Genomic DNA, 26,690 nt, shown 5'->3' with positions numbered 1-26,690 from the left:
TCTGTCTGCTGGGGCAGGACAGCCCCCTGGACCTCTGCGAGGCCTGCCCGGAGCCAGTTCAGGAGGCGAGTATTGGCAGCTTCACACCCGTAAGCTGGGAAGGGTTAGTGAGGTGGGGTCTGACAGGATACCGCCAACTGGTTTGAAGCCCCTCTTCACCCCCACTGTGCCCAGTGATGACAGTGACACCTCCAGTGACTGAATACCTCTGATGCCAGGAATGGCGAGTTTGCAGGGCCTGCCCTGAGCTTGCGCTAGAGACTGCAGGCCCCCTCCCTGGGAACTGGCAGGCGGCCTAGTTAGCAACCCTTTCCTACTGGGTCCCTCCTTTCCCAAGGAAGGACCAATTCTGTCAGCCCTGGCAGCCTTTTAGAGTCACCCAGGAAGTTCTGAAGAAATGCTTTTACCTGGGCCCCTGCCCCTAGAGATTCTGATTTTATTGGGCTGGGGGAGGGACTTTGTATTGCTTTTTTAAAAAAGCAGAGTTTATGACCCAGTAGACCAGGTGTAGGGCCCAGGCGTTTGCATTTCTGACACACTCTCAGGTAAAGCTGAAGCTCTGGCTAGGAGACCCACACTTTGAAAGCCACTGATCTGGGCCCATAACACTCCTTAATTCTTGAATTTAGGGTGACTGAGGGAAATGGAAGTAGACTGTGTTTACTGATAACAGTTTTATTCTTTGACACCCTCTTTGAAAGAACTGCCACTCACTTCTGAGTATCATCCAGCAGCCGGCCCACAGTAGGGACTAATAAATGACCCTTGCCCTGTGCACACAATGGAAAATCACCGTGTAAGGACCTTCCACCCAACTATTCCTTAACCCATCCCCTGAAAAAAATAATTGAATAGTTAAAAGAAATGTTTTGTTAAAAGGAATCAAATTTTAAAAAAAAGGTATCAAATTTTTCTCACTATAAGGATTTGCTCATTGATTTGAAAAGCCTGCATATTAGTAATGTGTTTATTTCTAAATTAAAGCAGTTTCTTAATGATGTGATATTTCGATAATTGAGTTCCCCAAAGGCAGAAATGAAGCAGCCAAACGGAGACCCTGAATCACTGTCCTTTGTCCCCATGGCTGGGAGGCCAGAACGTTCAGAGGTTACATTCACCATCAACAAAGAGCATTTAGACTCTAGTTTTAGAAATAAGTGACTCATCTTTGGGTCATTTTCTTGTCTATCTTCTTTAGCAGCTCTCCCCTCTTCCCTAAGCATGAGGAACTGCAGAAAACACCCTTACTCTTCTTTATCTCAATGCACAAAGAACCAAATGTTGCTGATCAGGGAACCTGACTTACTGTTATTAAGGAGGACATCCTACAATTTAGCGGAGCAAGATTTCTAAGCAAAGTAGAAAGTCAAATGATTTCAGAGTTTGCTTCCCACCTACAATTAACTACGTCACAGCTATATAGGAAGAGGGAAAAATGAAATCACTCCAAAGCAGGGGCACTTGATATCATCTGTGGCCAAAAAATAAACATGTTACTTTTCCTTTTTAAAAGGTGGAGCTGTAGATCTAAGAGGAACAGGTAGGTCTTAGATATGAGAGAAAAATGAAAAAAATCTGACCAGATAGTAGCCAAAGGCTGATTTCTCAGGCTTACTTATTTTATTTAACATTTGCACAAAATAGAAAGAGAAATGGAATGATCTTTCTATCTAAAGGCCATGATCTGCCTTCAGTTTGTGCAGAGGCCTTCTTTGGGATTACATACAACCCATAAAGATTCCCATTTGCTCCTGCGAGGTTTGCAGATTTTTTAAGGCCCAGGACTGTTTCAGGTCTGTAGGACTTCCAAATTTGGCAAATGGAAAATTCTCATAGTGGACTCTGACCTTGGTAGGATGTTGAGCAGGGAGAGACTATTTCAGAGTGGATTATGTTTTAAGTGTCCACAGTATGCAAGAAAGGAAGGCTTTTCAGGAAAACATCTTAATATGGCATGGCCCTTCCATTCTGTCTTATGAACCCCTGCACCAGAGGGATTCATTTCTCATTGAATGGGCTGCATACTCACCCTGATCTTGCCCGTATGTTTGTATAAAATAGTTATGGTAAAGATGATAGATAAACAGATAGTTATAAAGACAGACAGATGATATTTGACACAAAGATGAGAAAGAAAAATAATCTATGTCCCCCGTACATCAGTTAGGATACTTTAGAGTTTTGTTACTCCAAGTGTCCTCCAAGGGCTCCTGTTTCAGCTCTACTTGAGAGCTTGTTAGAAAAGCAGATTCTCAGGCCCTGCCCCAGACCTGCTGAATCAGAATCTGCATTTGTCAAGATTCTCAGGTGATCCCTTCATACCCTGAAGTTTGGGAAATGCTGTTTTGGAACACAACAGCATAGAATAGCCATTTTCAATAACTTTTGTTTTCAGTTACAGAAATCCTTGAATGAAATCAAATGCAGTCTTACATGTAAACATAAGAAACGTGGTGGAAATGGAACTCCTCTGGTGTGGGGCTCAAGTCTTCCCTGTCCAGGGAGGCACCTCACATTGCCACTACCTTTAGCAGCAGCTGTTTGACTTCCAAGGGGAGTGTGCCCGAACTCCTGCTTGTCTGGAGAACACAGGCCACCACTTTGAGTCTTCTGAGCAACATTTAAGCCCTGGCATATCATGGGTGCTCAGGAAATCTCAGATGATCATTAACGATTGATTTTAAAGAAAAATTATGATCAGAAGTAGAGCTTCTGTTCCACAGAAGGACATGGGGAGAAATCAGAACAGGGAAATAGCATACATAATATGAGAGGACAACAAGATAAAGAGTCAGAGAAATGGAAGTGCCTCTATAGTTAGGGCTGCCAGATAAAATATACGACACCCAGTGAAATTTGAATTTCAGAAAACAACACGAAGACATACTAAAGAACTATTTTTATTTTCTGAAATTCAAATTTCACTGGGCCTCATAATGTTTGCATTTGCTGAACCTGGCAATCCTGCTTCCTCTCTTAAGGATACTTTTCTCAGCAGCTGGGGCCCCAACAATCTGACTCCAGTTTAGACCCCAAATTCCCTACAGAGAGTGCTCTGGAGTCTGACTACCGGGTTCAAATCCAGGGTCTGCCAAAGGTGGCTGTGCTGCTCTGGGCAAACGATCTAATCTCTCGGTTCTCCTTTCCTCCTCTATAAAGTGGAGATGCACATGAAAACCTGCCTCACAGGGTGGTTTGGGGTTTAAAGGAAAAATTTTATCTGTCAAGGAAAGCATGGTGTCCTGCACAAAGTGGTTGCTCATTGAATAAACACGTTTTAAAAAGTTGTCTGTCAGGTCAGGGTCTCCTGGATCTCAGCAACTTCTTTTCTGTCTGAATTTGCTCCTGGTCATTTTCTTGGGAAGCTGAGATCAACTGGGAGAGGGAGGTGGTGTCTGAAAAACCACAGCCGCTTTCCTTCCCCTCCCGCGGGTTCTGGCCTGGAGCAGCCTAGTCGGTCTGCTTCCTTCCGCCCACTCCCTGAGGGCCGGCTCTCGGGATGCGCTGGGGAAGGGTGGGGGTGGGGGTAAAATGTGTCACTTGATATTTGCTCCGTCACCCTGGCTGACCGGGTTAATTCACTCCAGGACGGAAGGAAGCACAATCTGGGGGCCGGACCTCTTTTGGCAGAACTTTGTGGCCTTACATCTTAGCAAACAGGGAGCACGATCTTGCTCTTTCACGCTTAGCTGGAGCAATGGGAGGTCCAACAGCCTGGCAAGGGGCACAAGCCCTAGGACAGTGACATCTTCTATCCCAAGACCACAAATTCTCAAAAAGCTGCCAAGTACTGGAGCCAGTATGCTGGTATGTGTTACTTCTTCCTCTTAAGTCTCTCTCCTTTTCTCTCAGCTTTTATTCCCATTTTCCTTTCCATGAACTCCAAGATCTGAGACTAGATTCCAGTAATGGACTGTTCCTGAACATTAAATAATGCAAGAAAGCCAAGGTATCTAGGGGGGTGGGGGTGGAGGTGTGGGGTTCAAAGCCCTCTGGGAGGAGATCCTGGTTTCATGATGGATTTGGAGCCAGAAGCCCTAATGGAACCGAACAATTATCCTGCGGCTGCTATCTCAATGCTGTGGTGTTCCTACAACAATGTGCCTGGCTTTATGCTCTTCTTGGCGCTGACCCACTGCCTGCAGCAGCAAGGCTTTCCCAGGAAGCCCCTGTTATTTGTGCATCTGACAGTTTATAGCACAGCACACCAACTGAGGTTTAGAAAGGAAAAGAAAAAAGAAGTGAAGAGTGAGAAGGACAAAACAGAGGCTTCCCACATTCTGGGGGCAACTGAAAAGCAGAATCTTTTTTGGCCCTCAGCAAAACAGGTCAGACTCTACAGAAAAGTCATCCTCAGGCATAGCTGCAGCTTGCGTGGACAGTGGGCATCAGACACAAAGATTCAGAATGAGAATATGCACCTTCTAAACCCCCCAGTGGGAGTACTCATTTGGAGCATCTTCTCTGGCCTCCCCAAGAATACCCCTTCAGCTGCCACCATGGGCTGTCCCAAGCCACCAAGTACACACAGCACAGAATGGGATGAGACGGAGTGTCTGTGTTCTGTCAGGGCTGGGCATTCCAGATAAATTCATTCCCTTCTGGGAAAAAGAAAAGCCTTGTTCCGAGCATAATGTTCCCAGGTCTCAGCTTACCTTGACGCATTTTTGATACACCTGTTGGGATCATTAGCTCTGCCAAGAGAAGAGTAGTGGCATACTTTGTCCTCTTTTTTACTCTTGGTGGACTGTGTTTCCATGGTGTTGGTTTCCCTTACAGAAACTAACACAAACAAGAGAGAAAGTGATAGGATTCCCTGCTGCTTGGCAGGGATGCAAAACATGCACAGAAATATATACAGGGATAATATGCATAAACTAGGAATTTAAGGGTAACATACAACAGAAGGAGAAGAGCTACTTAGCAGGATGAGAGAAAGGTGAAAAGGCATCTAGAATGACTAAGTTGAACCCCAACTGCAGCTCTGAGTTTCCTGGCCACCAAGGTAAACACCATAAGCACACTGAATCATATACTTACTATTGTTCTCTAGGAGGAATTAACGGGGTGGAATTAAGTAAGGGATACTGAAAAACCTAACGAACAATATCCTTCACTGTCATTTTGAAAAAGGCTCAAAAGCATTTTTAGAAATGTTTCTTTTGTTGGTTTTTGGAGCACACTGGTACTTTACCCTTCTCTCCCTGCCTACAGCCCAGGCTGTGCCGAGACATGCTTGCAGCTATGAAAGTGGTTCATGTGATCCCTCTAGACTTTCCCTCCAACCCTCTGCTTTGAATCAACCTCTCTGATTTCTCTGGTCTCCATTTGGGGGTTCCATTCCAGATTTCTTCAGCTCCATCCAACACTTTCAGACTCACAGCCCTTTAACCTGTCTGTGGGGCTTAGAGATCATTGCCAAGAGCCAACTCTCATGACTTGCCTAGGCTTTTTGTTGTTGTTGTTGTTGCTGTTTTAATTGAGGTTTCATTGATGTACAATTTTATAAAGTTTTTACATGAGCAACATTGCAGTTTCACCATTCACCCATATTATCAAGTCCTCCACTACACCCCATTGCAATCACTGTCCATCAGTGTAGTAAGATGCTATAGAGTCACTATTTCTCTTCTTGATGCTGTACTGCCAACCCCATGACCTACCTATATTGTGACTGCTAAATATAATGCCCTTAATCCCCTTCTCCCTCCCCACTGCTTTCCCTTTGGCAACTGCTAGTCCCTTCTTGGAGTCTGTGAGTCTGCTGCTGTTTTGTCCCTTCAGTTTTGCTTTGTTGTTATGCTCCACAAATGAGGGAAATCAGTTGGTATTTGCCTTTCTCCACCTGACTTCGTTCACTGAGCATAATATCCTCTAGCTCCATCCATGTTGTTGCAAATGGTAGGATTTGTTTTCTTCTTATGGCTGAATAATTTTCCATTGTGTATATATGTCACATCTTCTTTATCCATTCATTTACTGATGGACATTTAGGTTGCGTCCATATCTTAGCTATTGTAAACAGTGCTGCAGTAAACATAGGGGTGCATGTCTTTTTGAATCTGTGATCTTGTTTTCTTTGGGTAAATTCCTAGGAGTAGAATTCCTGGGTCAAATGGTTTTTCTTTCTTTCTTTTTTTTAAGGAACCTCCATATTGCTCTACACAATGACTGAACCAATTTACATTCCCACCAACAGTGTAGGAGAGTTCCCCTTTCTCCACATCCTCTCCAGCATTTGTTGTTCCTTGTTTTTTGGATTCAGAGCATCCTAACTTGTGTGAGGTGATATCTCTTTGTGGTTTTAATTTGCATTTCCCTGATAATTAGTGATGTGGAGCATCTTTTCATGGGCCTGTTGGCCATCTGAATTTCTTCATTCAGAAAGTGTCTGTTCAGATCCTCCACCCACTTTTTAATAGGGTTATTTGTTTTTTGGGTGTTGAGGTGTGTGAGCTCTTTATGTATTTTGGAAGTTAACCTCTTGTCGGATAAGTTGTTTATGAATATATTCTCCCATACTGCAGGATGCCTTTTTATTCTGCTGCTGATGTCCTTTGCTGTACAGAAGATTTTTAGCTTGGTGTAGTCCCAATTCATTCATTTTTGCTTTGGTTTCCCTTGTCCGAGGAGACACGTTCAGGAAAAAAATTGCTCATCTTAACATTCTAGAGGTTTTTACCTATGTTTTCTTTTGTGTATTTTATGGTTTCATGAGTTACATTCAGGTCTTTGATCCATTTCAAATTTACTTTTGTGTATTGTTTTAGATAATAATCCAGTTTCATTCTCCCACATGTAGCTCTCCAGTTTTGTCAACACCAGTTGTTGAAGAGGCTGTCATTTTCCTATTGTATAATCATGGCTCTTTTATTGTATACTAATTGACCATACATCTGGGCTCTTATTCTGTTCCATTATCTATGGGTCTGCTCAAGTGCTACTACCAAATTGTTTTGATTACTGTGGCTTTGTAGTAGAGCTTGAAGTTAGGGAGTGTAATACCCCCAGCTTTGTTCTTTCTTCTCAGGATTGCTTTGGCTATTTGGGGTCTTAGGTGGTTCCACATGAATTTGAGAACTACTTGTTCTAGTTTGTTGAAGAATGCTGTTGGTGTTTTGATAGGGATTGCATTGAATCTGTAGATTGCTTTAGGAAGGATGGCCATTTTGACAATATTAATTCTTCCTATACATGAGCATGGGATGTATTTCCATTTATTGGTGTCTTCTTTAATTTCTCTCATAAGAGTCTTGTAGTTTTTAGTGTATGGGTCTTTCACCTCCTTGGTTAGGTTTATTCCTAACTACTTTATTCATTTGGATGCAGTAAATGAAACTGTTTTCCTGATTTCTCTTTCTGCTAGTTCATCGTTAGTATATAGGAATGCAACAGATTTCTGTGTATTAATTTAGTATCCTGCAAGTTTGCTGAATTCAGTTATTAGTTCTGGTCATTTTGGGGTGGATTCTTTAGGGCTTTTTATGTACAATATCCTGTCATCTGCAAACAGTGACAGTTTAACTTCTTCCTTACCAATCTTGGATGCCTTTTCTCTCTTTGTGTTGTCTGATTGCCATGGCTAGGACCTCCAGTACTATGTTGAATAAAAATGAGGAAACTGGGCATCCTTGTCTTGTTCCCAATCTTAGAAGAAAAGGTTTCAGCTTTTCACTGTTAAGTATGATGTTGGCTGTGGGTTTGTTGTATTTGGCCTTTGTTATGTTGAGGTATTTGCCCTCTATACCCATTTTGTTGAGAGTTTTTATCATGAAAGGATGTTGAATTTTGTCAAATGCTTTTCAGCATCTATTGATATGATCATGTGATTTTTGTCTTTCTTTTTGTTGATGAGGTGTATGATGTTTATGGATTTTTCAATATGGTACCATCCTTGCATCCCTGGAATAAATCCCACTTGATCATGATGGATGATCTTTTTGATGTATTTTTGAATTTGATTTGCTATATTTTGTTGAAGACTTTTACATCTATGTTCATCAGGGATACTCATCTGTAATTTTCTTTTTTTGTAGGGTCTTTGCCTGGTTTTTGTATTAGAGTGATGTTGGCCTCATAGAATGAGACTAGATGTATTCCCTCCTCTTTTATTTTTTGGAAAACTTTAAGGAGGATAGGTGTTAGGTCTTCAAATGTTTGACAGAATTCAGTGGTGAAGCCATCTGGTACAGGGATTTCTTCTTAGGTAGTTTTTTTGTTACCAATTCAATTTCTGGTAACTGTTCCATTCAAATTTTATGTTTCTTCCTGGGTCAGGCTTGGAAGGTTGTATTTTTCTAGAAAGTTGTATATTTCTTCTAGATTATCCAATTTGTTGGCATATAATTTTTCATAGTACTGTGTAATAATTTGTATTTCTGTGGTGTCCATAGTGACTTTTCCTTTCTCTTTTCTGATTCTGTTTATGTGTGTAGATTCTATTTTTTTCTTGGTAAGTCTGGCTGGGGGTTTGTTTATTTATTTAGTTTATTTTCTCAAAGAACCAGCTCCTGGTTTCATTGATTCTTTCTATTGTTTTATTCTTCTCAATTTTATTTATTTCTGCTCTGATCTTTATTATGTGCTTCCTTCTACTGATGCTGAGCCTCCTTTGTTCTTCTTTTTCTAGTTTCATTAATTGTGAGTTTAGACTATTCATTTGGGATTGTTTTTCTTTCTTGAGGTAAGTCTGTACTGCAACGGACTTTCCTCTTAGAACTACCTTCACTGCATCCCACAGGTTTTGGGATGTTGAGTTGTTGTTTTCATTTGTCTCCATATATTGCTTGATATCATTTTATTTGGTCATTGATCCATTGATTGTTTAGGAGCATGTTGTTAAGCCTCCATGTGTTTGTGGGATTTTTGTTTTCTTTGCATAATTTATTTCTAGTTTCATACATTTTTGGTCTGAGAAGCTGGTTGGTACAGTTTCAATCCTTCTGAATTTACTGAGGCTCTTTTTGTGGCCTAGTCTGTGATCTATTCTGGAAAATGTTCCATGTACACTTGTGAAGAATGTGTATCCTGCTGCTTTTGGGTGGAGTGTTCTGTAGATATGTTAGGTCTATCTGTTCTAATGCATCATTCAGTGCTTCTTTTTCCTTATTATTTTCTATCTGGCTGATCTGCCCTTTGGAGTGAGAGGTGTGTTGAAGTCCTCTAAAATGAATGTGTTGCATTCTATTTCCCCCTTCAATTCTGTTAGTATTCATTTCACATATTTAGGTGCTCCTATGTTGTGTGCGTATTTATAATGGTTATATCCTATTGTTGGACTGATTCCTTTATCATTATCTAATGTCCTTCTTTGTCTCAACATCCATTTTGTCTGATGTAAGTACTGCTACTTGTTTTTTTCTCCCTATTCTTTGCATGAAATATCTTTTTCCATCCATTCACTTTTAGTCTGTATAAGTCTTTGGGTTTGAAATGAGTCTCTTGTAGACAGCATATAGACAGGTGTTGTTTTTTATCCATTCTGTAACTCTCTGTCTTTTGATTGGTACATTTGTTCCATTTATATTTAGGGTGATTATTGATATGTACCTACTGTCATTGCAGGCTTTAGATTCATGGTTACCAAAGGTTCAAGGGCAGCTTCCATAGTATCTAACAATCTAACTTACCTCTCTTGTTATGCTCCTTCAAGCACAATATAAAAGTTCTTTTTTTCTCTCCCTTCTTCTTCCTCCTTCACTCTTTACATACTAGGTACCATATTCTGAACTCTCTGTGTATCCCTTGACTAACTTTGTGAGTAGTTGATTTAATTTTGCATTAGCTTAGTAATTAATTGGTGTACTTCCTTTATTGTGGTTTTATTTCTCTGGTGACAGGTATTTAGCCTTAAGAGCACTTCCAGCTACAGCAGTCCCTTTGAAATACACTGTAGAGATGGTTTGTGGGAGGTAAATTTCCTCAACCTTTGCCTGTCTAGAAATTGTTAATCCCTGCTTCAAGTTTAAAAGTTAATCTTGCTGAGTAGAGTATTCTTGGTTTGATGCCCTTCTGTTTCATTGCATTAACTATATCATGCCACTCCCTTCTGGCCTGTAAGGTTTCTGCTGAGAAATCTGCTGATAACCTGATGGGCTTTCCCTATATGTAATATTTTTTCTCTCTCTGGCTGCTTTTAATACTCTCTCCTTGCTCAATCTTTGCCATTTTAATTATTATATGTCTTGGTTGTCTTTCCAGGGTCCCTTGTGTTTGGAGTTCTGTACACTTCCATGATCTGAGAGACTATCTCCTTTCCCAGATTGGCGAAGTTTTCAGCAATTATTTTCTCAAATAGACTTTCTATCCATTTTCCTCTGTTCTTCTTCTTCTTCTGGTACCCCTATAATGCAAATATTTGTTCCGTTTGGATTGGTCTCTTATTATTCTTTCTTTCCTATAGATTCATTTTTCTCTCTGTGCTTCAGCTTCTTAGATTTCCTGTTCTCTAATTTCTGTTCACTTACTGTCTCCTCCACCTCATCTAATCTACTTTTAAATCCCTTTATTGTGTGTTTCATTTCAGATACTGTAGTTTTCAAAGTTTCTCCTTCTTGAAGTCCTCCCTGAGATCTTGGATATTTTTCTGTAGCTATGTGAGCATGTTTATGATTTTTATTTTGAAATATTTATCAAGAAGATTGGTGATTTCAGTCTCACTTAGCCTTCTTTCTGGTGTTTGAGTTCTTGTTTGTATAGCATTTTTTTTTGCTGTTTCATTCTATTGATTCCTATGTAATAATAACTTTGTGTAGGCAGTGCCCAGAAGCTCTACTCTCTGGAGCTGCGGAGCACGTGGAGCAATGGTGGGGGCTGTAGATGAGTGGCACCAACAACTGCCAGGAGAAAAGAGCTCTTTCCTGCTTCCTGGCTGTAGTGCTTGCCTCCACTGCCAGGTCCAGTGGGCTGTGTTTGCAGGGGGCAGCCTCTGTGTTATGCCCCTGTAGCTACTGTAGGCAGGGGCCACCCTCCAGCTAGCAGGTGCAGCAGTTGTGCAGACAAGTACCTGCTGGGACGAAGGAGTGGCAGGCTGGGAATCACAGTGGCAGTCCTTGGGGCAGCACTGATAGCTATTTGGAATGGAGTGTCTGAAGCTCCTGAAAGTTCCCAACCTGCTGGGCTGAGAGAGCATGGACGATTTTTTCCACCTGCGCTTTTTCCTGAGCAGCGAGGTCTGTGTAGTCTTTGTCCCTTTAGTACCCCTCTTGCTTTTGGGAAGTCTTTCAAAGTGCCCACCTTTCTTTAGTCCCATAGTGTCCAGTTGTGGATACTGGTTCTCCACAAGCAGCTGTTATCTCCATCTCTCTGAGTTTTCTGCCTGTCTTTGCTTTCCAACTCCACTAATCTCCAGAGCACTATGTAATGCGGCTTTGTGCTCCCAGAGCAGATCTTCAGCGCTGGGTGTTTAGCAGTCCTGGGCTTCTACTCCCTCTCTGCTCCACTTCTCTTCCTCCTGCCTGTGAGCTGGGGCTGGGGGGAAGGACTTGGATCCCAGTGGACTCTGGCTTTGCTACTTTACCCTTTTCTGTGAGGTCTTCTCTTTTCCCCAGAAGTAGGCAGTCTGTTTTGCAGTCTCTTTCAGGATCAGTTGTATTTGCTGTGTTTTCATATTATGTTGTTTTGCGGGGAGGTTTCTGCCTCACTTCTCACACCACCATCTTTTTTTTTTCTGCCTTAGCTAGGTTTAATATTCTTTAAATCCTGCCTACACCACTCTACCTCCTGCCTGAGACCTAGGTTGCTTGGCTATGGTTCACGCTCAGAATGGGTTGCTGCATGAATTTAAATAAGGAATATTAAAAATGAGCCCTCAATAAAGATAAATAAAATCTTCACTCAGTAAAATAGTCTCATCATGGAGTTGAGTAAATATGCCCCAGGTATATTAATACTTGATTATTTAACTTCACAAGGATTTAGTACAAAGAGATTAGAGCAACAAACAGTTAACATGTACACTGATCCACATCTCTTGGGTGTCAAATGTCCCTAGGAAGTCTGATTAAGTGTGAGGAGGCAGTCTGTTCCCAGCTGCTCTATCTGGAAAGAGGCAGTAATGAAGATATTCTGAAATTTAAATTAAAGAGATACATTTCTGTTGTAGACATGGAAAGTGAGGTCTACTTTTCAGAAAGGACAGGTAAGAGGTGTGATTTGGACTCTTCCCCTGCTGGAGCACCCCTCTACTTGGACATTCAGGTAAGTTCAGGAGTACCTATGGGTGAAGCCAAAGCTTCCATCAGAAAAGGAGCTGTGAATCTGTTCAAGTTATCGCTGAAAGACTTGGCTGAGACCCCAGAATTCCTCTTCATCTAGTATAACAGAGATGATTTAGAACTAAAGGGTTTATTTCAGCTGTGTCAGTCAGCCACCTGGATCATAAAAGAAACTCACTTTGGTTCTTATGCAGTCCACATGCTGCTGGACTATAAATATGAGTTAACCACAAACTCTACTTCCAGGTAGTGGAGTGATAGCTTCATTGGACAATGCTATTTGATATGTGCACTTTAACATTGGGGCACTTCTGCTAACAGCTAAAGAATGTGGCTGATACTAAGCTATCAGGCAATAACTAGACTGTTGGTTCAGTTGCTTCTTGAGTTCTATTCCTCTTGCTAGGTAACGAAACCATGCTCTCAGCATAGAGGATGCTGCCTTCCTATTTCCTACAGCTGGAGGACATGTATTCAATTCATTAAAATATATTTTAAAATTTGAATTTCACCTGTGAAAAGAGGTTTTTTTTAAAAATTCTGATTTAGCAGTAGGATTATGATGCCAGCTGGAGGGCCTGAGGATCTATTCCCAGATTAGTTTTTTGTATGGCGATGTCTCCTTTGTATGAAATTCAAGACTGAGGAGAGAGAATACATGGATATTTGGGGTAGGACAGCACTCACTGTATTGCACAAGTTGAGAACTGGCCTCTTATGGGTCAAATGTAGCCTACAAATGTACTGTTTTCATATTTTCTTTAAGCTTGGATTAGTTACCAGCATATAAAAATTGAGATAGTCCATCTCTCTGTCCCTATTTCACACACAGACACACACACACACACACACACACACACACACACACACACACACACACACACACACACACACACATTTTCCTATAACTATAAAAAAATTGCACAAATATTTTCTTTTGAAAAGTCAGAAAATCCAGAAATACCAGCCCCAGATTCCCCTGGGGTCCTGCTGAGTAGAGCTAGGACAAGAGTTCTCCAGTTTACAAAGTGCCCTCTCCCTATTGTCTCACATTTATTTCACCTGCCTGGATCCTATAAGCATTTGAGTTATAATGACTGGATGGGGCCCATTTTATAGGATGACTAGAGTGAACAGGAGCAGCTCAGGATTAAGATGAGAGTTTAGGTCCTAACAGTACCATAGGAGATAGATATAAACTCTTAAAAATAGTCAACTTCTGATTGGTGGGTCTCAGAAGGAGCAAGAAAAGTCCTGGCCTGCATAGACTCTGTTCTAAGACACATCATACATGCTTCTCTCATGCCACCTTTAGGCCATTTGACTGAAGGAAAAAGGAAGCCCCAGAGTCCCGAAGATACTTTTGTTTGCTCTTGGGCATGTACATATGTCCAGATATTTACTAGAAATAAAGGACAGTTAAGATGCTCTGGGAGTGGGCTCTGTGGCTAAACCAAGTGCTACAGGATATTGGTATTGCCCCCCAGAGTGACATGTGGCCTGAGGAGCCCAGTTCCTGCTCGTAGGCACTGTCGTCAGGGGACACAGAAGAGCTTCCACTGGAGGCCATAGTGTGAGCATGTCATTCTGTCCTGCTGAGTTCAAATCCAGTGTGTCTCCAGAGGATTTTTTCTTTTGTAGCTCTTATTCCTAAATGTTGTGCTACTTGAAAACCCAGAGTGTGGGCCCAGCAGGATGAGGGGGTGCCCTCACTTCTTCTTCTCCTTAAGTATTGTGTTCTAGGGGTTCCAGGCCCTGGCACCTGCATTGCTGCCTCCATGGATGGACTTGGCCATGCAACACAGTGATGAAAAAGCGAGGGTGTCACTGCATGTACAGAAGAAGAGCATCCTCAAGGCACAGGAAGGTGGACTTAGCCACAGCCTGGCACACTGATTCTGCTTTGGAGGCCAAACAGGCTCATTCACCAACACCAGCCCCCAAGTTGGGAGACAGCCATGACACACCTGCTGTGCAAGCTATCCTCTTGGTCACTCACATTTGATGTGCCAGAGGTACCTTCTTACCTGAAGGGAAAATGCAAGAAGATGGGAAGGGACCTGCATGTTCCAGGTGAATAATCTCTGTTTTCCCAAATAGTATATCTTTTCCTGTTGGGACCTACATAAAGGCCTGGGTTTAAGTCATTAAAGGCTATACTTTCCTTCAGCCCACTTGGCAGATAAGAGCAAGATTTTCTCCTACAAGAACACCATGAAGATCCCAAAAGCAGAACCTGATATCAGATACATAATTTCTTCCAGTTCAACTAAAATCTATACAGGATAGATCTGAGTTACTAAATTCAGAGATCAAATCAGGTCTTGCTCATTTCAGGCATTTGGTGGCCAGCTCAGCCCCAAATTATACTTTCTAAATATATTTTGGGACTCAGCTAGGTTATGAGGCCCTGACACATGATAACATCAAAGCATTAAAAAAATTTTTTTCAGAGGCCAAATAAAACAGAAAACAGTTTCTTTAGATAGATCTTAAGAATGCCAAGGCTTAGAGGTGGATATAGATGTCCAATAATACAATCTTGAAATCTGTCTTTTGTCTTCTCTCTTACTGTTCTTTTTTTTTTTTTTTTTGGCTTGGGCAAGTTCTCAGGGGCAAGTTTATTTTTCTGATAATGTAGTTGAAGGGAGGGCCTCTTAAAATAGGAGCACTGGGTTTCTAGGGATGAAGGCTCACTGCCGGCCTGGGGCGGTCACAACCTCCACCTCGTTACCATCGTGGCCTCTGCCTGAGAGTCCCCTCTCCCTCTGTCTGCCATACCTCCCCTTTCCAGTGCTTTGTTCTTCTCCCTACCACATTGGTGCCTATTTTTTCTGGAAAACTACACTTAAGGTACTGTTTCTCAAACTTCAGTCCATGTTTAGGCCCCTGAGTTCAGATTCAAGGTGTCCGGGGTGGGGCCCATGCATCTGTGTATTTAGCAAGCACCCAGCTATTGTGACATGCAATTTGCACACAAGCTCTGTGCTAACATGGCAGTAAAATGACTCCCTAGCCCTAGTCCTCATCTCCCCTGACTCTCAGCAGCACTGGACAGTCCAACATCCCTTCCTGAGAATTTCCCTTAATCCTCTCTCACATTACTCGCTGCTCCTTGTTGGTCTTCTTTGCTGGTGCCTCTTCATGGAACTGACCCTGGAACTTGACAGTGGCTTTGGGTCCAGCCCTGTGACACACCTTCACTCTCCAGGGCGTATCACCTAGTTCTGGGTTTTGAACACCATCCTCCAGTGGTGAACTGGTAAATACTGAATTACCGACTCTCGAGGAAAAAAAGTGCCCTGATTTGTAAAGTTTGCCAGTTTCCATAGTGTAATTTCTCTCACCATGGCCCCTTTCAAACTACCCACATGTTATCACTGAACATGGAGTTGCGAAGAGGTGCATAACAGTGGGTTCTGTGAGCCTGGATAATCTGATACACACCCATTCACAGCTGCAGTCCAGACCTCTCCCAGAAACACAAACCTGTATTTCTAAGATCTTCCACTAGAGGTTTTCACCACCATGTCAGGCTGAACACATCCAAATGGATCTCCTGCCACCACCACCATCTAGGGCCTACTGCCCTTCCCATCTGAGTGCCAGCCCCAGCCCACAGCTGCCCCAGCTCACTCTTGACTCCTCTCTCCTTGCTCACACCCTGACTCAATCCATCAGCTCTACCTCCTAGATAAATCCAGAATCCATTCACTTCTCATTTCTCACCCCCTCCGAAGTATCATCTAGTCTAAACACCACCATCTCTTATCAGGAAATTACATTAATGAGTCACCCTGCTGCCACCCATTTCTCCATCAGCATAGCAGCCACTGTGACTCCTTGGAAACACGATATCCTTCTGTCCCAAACCTCTGGTCGTCCTCTGTTTCATACAGAGCAAAGATCCCAGGTCCTGACCTTGGGCCCGCAGCCCGCTGTCCCCTGGGCTCCTTCCCAAGTGCCGCTCCTTCCACGGACCCCATGCCCTAGCTGTGCTTCGGCTCCTGCCGCCCCTGCTAGTCCTCAAACCCAGGAAATATGCTCTTGCTTCACGCCTTTCGTGTTCACAGTTCCCTCTGCCTGGTGTGTTCCTTCCCCACATGGCAGCATGGCCTGTGTCTCCTCAGACATCACCTTAACTGAGAGCCACATTACATAAAAATGCAGCTCACTGCTTCTTCCCTTACTTCTTATCCTGCTATACTTTCCCTAAGAGGTCTTAGCACCACTTCACAGGGACGCAGAGATTTTGCTATGCCACGAGGGCCTAGAGCATTGCCTGGGATGTAATAGGTATTAAGTAAAAATCTGTGGGATTAACAAATAGGGTGGTAGGTCCCAGATGTTACATTCCTTAGGGTATATATATCCTGAGACTAATTTTGTTTGGTTGAACTTGGTCCACATTTTCTAGAAATGATCCATATACTTCTAAGCCTTACTGGATTTCCTGATTAATCTTCCAATAGAGGTATTGGAAGGACCATTTGGAAGCAAACTATCCACATGGAAATGTGACCTTGGCATTTTTGAGAAAAGTCAGCAAGCAGTGGAGGAAAATGATCACAGGCATATTTATGGACTCAAAATACTCATAGACAGATGCTCACTGGGAAGAAAAGGATTGCTCTAATTGTATAGCAGGATTCCAAGAATCTTTTCATGAGCAAGTTCTCTACCAAAAAGATCTAGCATCCTAACATAAGTCACTTGTGATGACTGATAATGACACAAATATTCATCTGCACAAGAAAAGCAGGCATTTCGCGGCACTAACATTTGGGTGACAATTCTATTTGACGTGAGGTTTGAGTTTATGACCATGAAGAGATTCTTTTTATTCATCTATCCACATTTATTCAATAAATGTTTAGTTGCCCTATATATGTGTTAGGCAATATTCGAGGCTCTGGGGGTTAGCAGAAAAAAGGACCGAGTTCTTTGAAGCATTTAGTTATTGAGTGACAAGAAAAAACAAGGGAAAAGTGAAAAATCCCCACAGATGTGGTTCATCCATCCCAGGTTAGAATACAAAGCTCCATGGCCATAGCTTCTCCTATATTGTATATGCCTGAGATAATACTGTTCTCTGAGATGCACCAATATATCCACATAAATAGAAGTGGATTGTTTTCAACTATGTGTTCAAAGAAACCCATGTTATACAGGTGGAGAGCATTCACTCTGCTGGAGCAATTTCTAAGAGATCTTTTTTCAAGATACCTATAGCAAGTGTTCTGAGAATACACGATTCACTTTGTGGGTGGAGTGGCTGCGTGGCAGGCTGAACACCTTGGGAGGGGCTGTGCTCGTGCTCCAGTGACCTGGGCGGGAGCAGCTGGGTTGCGTGTTTCTGATCTCAAAGTGCCTGGAAGTCCTGAATGAAACTAGCCTCTGTGAGTTCAGAAGTATCCATGTTTATGTGGGGTAAATGCAAGTTTTCACCCAGAATTTCCCACCTGGCCTTAGTCCACGTACATAGCAATGAATGTTTACCACAGCAGAGCCTCTGGTTGATCCCGGGCAAGGGGTGGAGGGAAAACGGCCATTCTCTCCTCCCCTCCATTCCTGGCACCTAATTGGTCTGGTGCCTGTTAGTGACCAGGGACCCACCCATGGTGTTCTTGCAGGAAGGGGTGGGCAGGGGGAGCAGGGCACACATGCCGTGACTGGAGGGGACTGACAGCGCGGAGCCTGACTAGCAAACAGGAGCAAGCTGTGAGAAATAACCCTCCTTAACCCACCTGTCCTTCCCCTTGTCTTACTTTGGTTTCAGCAGATTCATATGGAACTTGTCCTAGGAGGAGAAAACCCTTCCCGGCTCAAGCTACAGTTAAATCATCCACAGTGTGGCCCCAAAGTGCTGGGCACTGCACAGGATGTCCCAGGAATACAGACCCAACTCTCAAAAAGCTTCAGTGCTTTTTCTCCTATTAAGAATGATACTTTTGATGAAAAATCCAAGACAACCAACTCATCTATTTCTTTTTCATGTGAAAACCCCAGAAAGCACAGGAACCAGATCATTTCCTTAAGCTAGCATCTTGCCCAAAAGATCTGTCTTGACAATACTCTTTCTTACCTTGGGTCAGTGTTTCTAAATGTGGCTGCACCTTAAAATCACTTGGGGGCTTAGAATCTGATGTCGAGATCCCCTCCCCCAGAGATGTTGATGTATGCTGGTCTGGGGGACAGCCTGGCACTGGGATTTTTAAAGCTCCTCAGGTTCTTCTACTGTGAAACTAAGGTTGAAATGCACTGCTTTGGGATGAGTCCTGGCATCTGATCCACAAGTCAGTGAAAATCCTAAGAAGTCAGGACTTGGGGACACATAGTCTAAAAGAGAGGAACCATTGCCTGGTTTTGTGCTCAGCTGGATAGCTGCCATCTGGTGCAGGATGGCAAAGCCCTGGGGGTTCTGACCATTTGAATAGAAGTTTCCAGTCCTGCTTTGCACACTAGCCTGGGGAATGAAAACTCTTGAGTGGCACCAGAAGCAATAGCCTTTCCACTATGCAATCTCATTGGCCAAGTTGGGAAGTCAGTGGTTTAACTTGACATAAACTACTGTAAGAAATAAATGTCAGTTCACCAAGTTTGGGTCATTTAAAGTTGCATGGGACTAACCATCATGGGGAAAATGGCCTTTGACATTCACCCAGAATTTCCTGCCTGGCCTTAGTCCATTTACGTACCAATGGATGTTTATGAACCAGAAGACTGGAGTCCCTGATGGTCCATATTCTTTTCTCCAGAGAGGTGTCTATTTATAGAAGGAACAAACCCTGTGCAGGATGAGGGGGTTGGATAATAATATGTGTGAACACACTGATCTGTCTGAACAGTTTCTTGGCTGTCTGCTTTCAATGGTAATAAATATCCACTAAAAGCTGTCTGCTGCATGTGTTTTGGTAAAGTCTCACACTTCCCTGAATGAATACATTCAGAATGTAAGCACCACACACTTGACTATAGAGACTCTGTTGTATCCTGAATTCTTAAGTTATGCAGCTTAGCAGCTGTGATAATGTAATGGTTTGCAAAATAATAGACTGGCAATATGTCAACCTGAAATAACACATCAAATAATGAATAATGTGGGTGTAAAAAGGTTTAATTTATACTGTGTTAAAAATACTGCTCCAGAAATATCACACCATTTTGGTCTTTCCAAGACAAAAAAAAACCCCTTTCACTTCAATATTCAAATAATGATTGTAAAAGAGAATTCCTTCTTGTTTCTTTTTTTCCCCTAACAAAAATGTCAAATTTATGTTACTCTGTGAAGAGCCATATAATGTGAGTCTGGTCAGTTATTCACAAACACATTTTGTTCTACTTTAAGATATACAGTCTGATCTTAGAGTTCATAATAAATAGGAGAAGAGTATTTGTCTACTCAGTTTGTATTAATATTTAAGAGTGAACACATTTTCCACTGGCAATAATGGGACTTGGGGAAATTTAACACGAGAAGTGAGGCCGTTTCTGTTTATATCTTAATTCTGATCCTCTTCCCAAATTTTATCACTGAGGGAAGCCTTTGAGAAGTTTAAGCTTTCTCTCATTCATCTAGCAAATATTTATTACACTCCTGTTATGAACCAGGGACCAAGATGTGTTTCTTGCCCTCAAGAAGCTTGTTAGCATACAGAGAACTGACATGATAGAGACTAGGGGAGTCAAAGTGAGATCTGTGCTATTGTAAGGGAAATGCAGAGTGCTAGAGGTTCCCAAAGGAAGAGCACTTACTCATACTTGGGGAGGCGACAGGGCATCTGGAAAGGCTTCCCACAGGATGTTACTCTAAGGCTGAAGGAAATGAGTGTGGGGCAGACAAAAGCACATGCAAAGGCCCTGAGGCGAGGGAGAGAACAGCAGTGTGGGCAATTGCGGCCATGTTCAGTAAGGTTGGAATCTAACATGCCTGGGAAAGCCGAGGCCGGAGAGGGTAGCGGGGCCCTGATTTTGAAGGGCCTGTAATCACATTTAAACATTATTACTTCTCTTGAGTCAGGGAACCACATAAGGGTTTTGAGTAGATCGATGACACGGTCACATCTGTTTTAGATCACACTGGCTACAACATGCAGCAAGACTGGGGAATGGGGCAAAGAATGGCAACTTCAAAAGTGAAAGATGGTGGTGGCCTGCATCACAGAATGGGAAGGAGCAGCTGGGAGTGTCAGACATTCTGAAGCCAGAACTCAGCATGCAGTGACCCATTAGATGGGAGGCCAGACATGGCAGAGGCAGGGGAGATGCCTGGGCTCTGATCTTGATGTCCAGATAGCTGGTGCTGTTAGAGAAGGAGCAGGACTGTGGGCAGGATGGCGAGTTCTTTTTAGGATACGTTGAATTTGAACAAGAACTCAGATGGGTCCTCCAGCCTGCATGAATGTCTCTGTAGTGAAGACCTGATGGAAGCCTAGGTGGCATTGTTAAAAAGGTGCATTTCTTTTGTTTCAACTCAACTTCTGTGCATTTGGGAAGCAGGAGCACTTGTGTAATCCTAGACACCTAAGGCACATGACTGAGCACCCAGAAATGACTAGCTGCTCTCCTTGGCTGCCAGCCTTCTGTCCTTGGTGAGGCTTCTTTGTCTCCTCTGTGTGAGTGCTGGTGACAGGTCGGTATAACCCTTTCTCTGGGCCAGGCTGCAAAAGGTGAGGGGCTATGGGCTCAGTGACTTAGATACAAGACACCAGGTTTCAGGGCTCAGTTCTGCTCTCGCTGACAATGACCCTGAGCAGAAGAGTGAATGTCCCGGCCTTGGTTTTCCCTGCTCATATATGACAAGGGTGATAACCCCGTTTTCTGTGTCACTGCAATTCCCGGTGGGAAAGTGATTAATGAATATGAAAGTGCACTAGAATCAAGACATTATAGAAAGGCGAGGTCTTACCATCACTCGAGACAATAGAAACCAACTCGAATATCAGTTACCCTGTGGGCCACTGATGCAACTGAAAACACTGCAGTTGCCCTCAGTTCAGGCAGCTCCAAGGAGAGTGTGATATTCCGAGTCTGCCTGAAAGCAGATGTTCTTTCCCACCCTGCCTGCCTCCTTTTATGTAAATGTATGGCTCTGATTCTGAAAATTGTCATAAATCAGTATGAACATCCAACTGGAATCAACAGGACATTGTCTATTCCAATGAGTTGCTCTCTCCTTTCCAGTGGGGTTGACACGGCAGGCCCAGCAGGAATGCAAGGGCACCCTTCTTGTGAGAGATGATGCCAGCCTCACCAGCAGCAATTAATAGGATGGCTGATGCCCCAGCGGTGGGCTCACTCCCCTTGAGGGCCTAGAGACTTTCAGATCAGACTCCTAAGACCATGTAGCACTGGTGTGTCCAAGGACAGAAAACAGGCCTGTGTGATTTCAGTATAAGTATATGCCAAATGGCAACAGATGTGTTGTATATATGACACGATGTTCATACATTTTCAGCTTTTCTTAAGTTGGTAAAGAATGAATAATAGAAATGGTAACTGCATACATCTGGATTTATTAAACATATTTGATTTATTGAACATCCATCTGGAGATGATAATGGTTAGAGGTTACCTGGTTACTATGGAATTTCTGTGCCTATACACAGGCTAACACTCTCCTTAGTATTGTCATATACAACTCCAGTGTGTGCAGCTCACATTTCTAAGTATTTGTGAACAGAATGCATTATATAAACTTAGTTACCATAAAAGTCAAACATTTTTCACCAGAACCTAAAACCGCATTCAATGTAAGCCTAATAAATGTGTGACTTTTGCTAGAAATATTGGTCCTATGCTCTAAAGCTACTGGTATAAAAGGGGGCATGCAGGAGTCACTCAATATATATTAGTTGATGAGCATGATATTGAGTACAAGAATTATTTCTCAAAATAAAGACCTATGCACAACCAGAATGGGAAGTGAAATTATTTTCATTATTACCCAAATGGCAGAAAAAGTGTAACTCATCAAGAGTCAGGAAATCAACTCCACTTGGAGTCTAAATAGCCCCTCATATTTTTTAAGCTTTAATTATGTTTTCTGTAAATTTAAAAATCACTGAGTAGAAGTATACACAGCAGAAACAGTCACTTGAATTAAACTCCATTCCCCTTAATAGGATGTGGTAGGCTGCTTATCTATCCAGAGGGCCTCTGTGGTGCTATTTGCCTTATTGGTCTTGTATTACACCTTCACCCCAGATGCCTAAGTAGGTGTCCACAGCTCAGCTCACACAGAGGGCCTGCCATGATTCAAATGAGGGCTTTTGGGGTTTCTGAGACCCACAAACCCTTCTATCCCTGCAGGAGTGTGGAGATGTTGTCCCCACACCAATGAGCCCATTATCCAAGGACAATGAGTTTGAATTAACCACAGTCATCCCCAAAACTGCAGGAGTCACTCCAGAAAAGGACAAGTCCTTATTGTTGTTTTACAGGATTGTCTCTGCCAGGGGTTACCATAAAGGAAGCATGTTTCAGAGAATGAACAGAGTAATTTTGAGCAGAAACCTACTAAAAAAAAACCCCCCAAATGATAGCAAGGTATCTGAAATAACAATACAACGGCAGAGGGTATTGTAATCAACCAGGTGCTAATTTAAACCCTCAAAGCACTGAAGTTCTCTAATATCATTGCCACCTTTTTTGAAGACACTGTCACCCAGCACAGGAAATTTGCAGCCCTGCTGCACTAACAGATCTGTTTTGCAGCCCTGGTGCTTTCCTTGACAGACACTCACATCTGCCATACCCATTCCCAAGGGCAGTCCCCACCCTACCTTTCCCCATATTTCCTCTCTAATAGCCCCTACCACATGCACAGCTGACAAAAATTTCTGCTTCCAGTTTCTCATTATCTGTTAAGAAAAAATTACATTTGACATTGTACACTACAGTCCCAGGAATTTGAATTTTTCAGGAAAATAGGACTACCGAAAGGAATGCTATGTACAATGAAAACAAACATCCCCCTTTCTAAGTAGCAACTGTTCCATGGAAAATAAACAGCCCGCCACGTTGCTTACCCTCTCCACGCTGCGTCTTCTCAGAGATCCATAAGGAATTTTCAGTAAAAGTCTTTGGGATCTATTCGGAGCCACTGCAGCCTGAACCACCATGGTGTAGAGCTGTGTGTGCGTACGTGTGAGCGTGTGAGCGTGTGAGCGTGTGAGTGTGTGTGTGTGTGTGTGTGTGTGTGTGTGTGTGTGTGTGTTCCCAGCAAAAGGAGAGACGGAGGCTTCCTCAAAACCAAGTTATGGTCTCTTGGAGGTTTCCCAAATATCAAATAACTGAAAGAGTTTTTCTTTCGACCAAATGAGTCAAGATGTGGTTTGTCGGAAGGTGGGGGGATGGGAAAGAAGAAAAATAGCCCAAGTTCTGCAACTTGAGCGTGCCTTTGGCAGCACAGCTTTGAGCCCTCCTGTCTGTCCGATGTGTCTCAGTCCCTCAGTGAGATTGCATGTCCTAGAGCGGGCAGGCGACTCTTCGGGGGAGAGTGATCCAGAAATGTCAACTTTGCTTCTCGTGGCTGCACATGGTAACCAGGTCAGTTGTCTAATCAAAGCTCTATCAGACGAATTATTCATTCCATCACGTGACTCCAAAGCCCCTCGGCTGTACAGTAGGTCACATGCTCACCTTAAAAAGACTATTTGGAATATCACCATCTGGTGCAGAGATTAATGTGAAATCCTGCATTCTGATTTTACTCTCTCCAGAACACAGGAAAAATATTTGCAGACCAGTGACATAAGGCACTGGGGACTTGGTGTGGGTTTGTGTGGGGGCATCCCTCTTCACAGTCATCAATTATATGTATGACCCTGAGAGTCAGACATGCTTATCTGTTTTTTTCCCTCCTGCTTTCTAATGCATCAAAAACAAATGTAGGCATATGATTAATTATATATGTGAATGTAGTCCACAAAGATGAAGCATGAGAGAAGGAAAAACATGTTTGCACCACTTGGTTCAGATGAAATCAAATCAAATATACCAGACAGACGTGCACTTGCAACCTCCTCATTTAAATGTTTGTGTTATAGAACATTTATTTTTATGTGTGCCAGTAAACATGAAGATGTTATGTTTGATTTTATGAGGCTCTGTAAAAGGACTATCTAAGCTCAGATTCAACCATGGCATCAGCCTATTTTCTAATCATATTGTAAAATTCCAGATCAAACAACCCTCTCTGACAGACCATACACAAGGTCTAAAATGATAACTTTTCTGTAATGTCTTGTAACAGACACATTGTTCACTTATGCTCCCCCACATCTGTACTCCTCCTGAAATCTACGTATTTCCAGAGAAGAGAAAACTACAATGATGAAAACAGTAAGGGGCTTCCAGGACTGGAGGTGTTTTAATTTTTTCCTTTGTAACCTACTTCTACAGCACTATTCTTCTCTGTCCTGGATTTCATGAAAGGGATGTGTTTCCTGTACAGTAATTGCATGCCTTTTGGTATGAGCTTGGGTATCACTCATGTGCTTTGGGAACCAGCCTGTGTTTACTCTCTACAGACCAGTTTACTGAAAACGATGAAAAAGAAAGTTCTGCTTATTCAAAGAATTGACTAGGAAGTGGGGGTGGGTGCAAGGGGAAGAAGTGGAGGTTTGCATTGCTAGAGAAGGAAAAAGGCGCTCCACTGGGATGCAGGTGGGGCCAGGTGGGAAGGATGGGTGTGGGGGTCCAGTCATCTCACACCGACACATATTAAGAGGCAGTTAAAGAAAGCATCAAGCTGATGTGGGAAATTCCAAATACACAACAATCAGGCTTTGTTTATAATTGGTTCCACATGTGCAGCTGGAGTTAGAGTGAAAGAAGGCGAGAGGCAGGGAAAGACGGAAAGTTCTTCGGCAAGCTATGCACAGGGTCCCTAGTGAGGCGGTTTCGGCTCACATACCTTTTTTCCTCTTTCCCACTTCCTTCCTGCACTGCCTGGTTTCAAACTGTTTTGGGTTGGAAATAAATCTGGACTGATACCCAACTATTTGGCCAAATCACAGAAGCTCTTTCCTTTATAAAACTCCACTTGACAATGTCACGGTTTTGAACAAAGGATAGGCACATTTTCAAAACACTCATTTGTTCGGAGTCTTGGGATTTTTTTCCCTTCCAGTGCCATTTGAGAGGGGCAATGAATCAGATCAACTGAGAAGTCACTGTCTCTCTCCCGACCCCGGCCAGGGCAAAGCCCCTGGGAGCTGAATTTATTTATATTTGACTAAATGCAACTTCCTGTTTCCCAGGAGTATTAATGAGTGTTTCACTGAAGAGCTTAAGGCTTCATGGCATAGTTCAGACCATAAGGGACACTTTGATGAACTAAGTGCAAATAAAACAAAAACATGTGCATTTGATTAAGGTTAAAATACATATAGAAGAGAATGTTAATGGAAACAGAAATAGCCCTGGGCCAGACTCCCACACATTTGAGCCCAGCACATTCTATCCCCCCTGGGGAGTGGGGAGCAGGGTCATTTCTCATATCAGCACTGACGCCTCCACCCAGCTAATGGAGAGGAGGGGGTGACTCAGGAGCCCTCCCCAGGCCCCATGAAGTAGATGGCCATCTCAGAGAGATTTGAAGGCTCTCAAAGGTCAGCTTGTCCAAAACTATCTTTCTGATTGTCACTATGGATGTTTGAGATTTTCACATTTAAAATTATTGAGTCTAATGTATTTAATTCTAGAAGGCCATTGTTATAATACAAATATGTTTACTGGGAGGGAATATGCACTCATACCTTTATAGGTATAACCAGTTTAGGACAGGTGAGGGGCAATAACTTAGTTACTGAGTACCCACCGGTTGCCAGGCACCTTGCTAGAAGGTTATCAAAGGCTGTATGAAGGGTAGAAATGAGTTGCATTATCCATATTTTGCAGGTGATGAAACTGGGGCTCAGAGAGGTTTGGTAAGTTGACAAAGGGGGCACAACCAGGACTGTCAGGGTTCAGATGGAAACAAAGGCAGTTTGTTTGACTTCAGGGCCCAGCGTGGTCCCTGATATTCTTACCTGTCATAGAGGATATTGTCAGATTACGGCAGATTAGACATCCAGTAAGAAGATACATCCATGGGGCCCAACAGGGAAATGGAAAAATTTCTGTCTTTGAAAGAGAGAGAATTTAAATACTGGAGATGATAGAAGTGCTGCTTTGATGTCCCTTGGAACTAAGCCCGGGACAAGCTGGAGCTGGGGAGGCAACACAGTGGAAGCTGGCACAACCCCTGGCCTGAGGGGTAAAGGTAGGAGCCGAATTATGAGAGCCCAGGGAGGGCCAGGTTACCTGGCCCAGCTGGAGCCCTTGGGGCCCATGGGTGGGACCCCACCACTGGGGAGCCATCAGCCAAGGCCAGGTGGAGGTAGCAGGAATGGCCTGCTGCTCACTTTCTATTCCTTCCAGCCTTGCACCAGAGTCTTCCATGCACAGAAGCCAGTCAACTGACACGGA

General features: G+C 43.0%; 1 protein-coding gene and 1 long non-coding RNA gene across 8 annotated transcripts in view; one reads left to right on the top strand and one right to left on the bottom strand.

Annotated features, from left to right (window-relative positions):
• The window catches only part of FRMD4A (FERM domain containing 4A), a 560,227-nt gene that overhangs the window by 270,728 nt on the left and 262,809 nt on the right, over positions 1-26,690 (bottom strand). Inside the window, exon 1 of one of the 5 annotated variants that reach the window (XM_073229259.1) lies at positions 23,246-23,392. The exons of 3 other annotated variants lie outside the window; for them this stretch is intronic. In XM_073229259.1, coding sequence (XP_073085360.1) covers positions 23,246-23,338 — 93 coding nt within the window. In that variant the 5' untranslated portion in view covers positions 23,339-23,392. Of the gene's footprint in view, positions 1-23,245; positions 23,393-26,690 lie in introns of those variants that run through there. One more of the 5 variants, XM_073229257.1, reaches the window with a different exon arrangement.
• On the top strand, positions 1,467-19,111 carry LOC108403372 (uncharacterized). Of its 3 annotated transcripts, none has more exons than XR_012128052.1 (4): positions 1,467-3,807; positions 12,104-12,198; positions 13,946-14,288; positions 17,998-19,111. It is a non-coding gene; the product is annotated as an uncharacterized lncRNA (long non-coding RNA). The 3 variants fall into 3 exon arrangements; XR_012128051.1 differs by having other exon boundaries at positions 1,469-3,807; positions 13,959-14,288; XR_012128050.1 differs by lacking the exon at positions 12,104-12,198 and having other exon boundaries at positions 3,501-3,807; positions 13,959-14,288.

The sequence above is a fragment of the Manis javanica genome, chromosome 2, assembly GCF_040802235.1.
Source record: "Manis javanica isolate MJ-LG chromosome 2, MJ_LKY, whole genome shotgun sequence".
In the NCBI taxonomy this organism is placed as follows: domain Eukaryota; kingdom Metazoa; phylum Chordata; class Mammalia; order Pholidota; family Manidae; genus Manis; species Manis javanica.
This window is presented reverse-complemented; position numbering and strand designations above follow the sequence as displayed.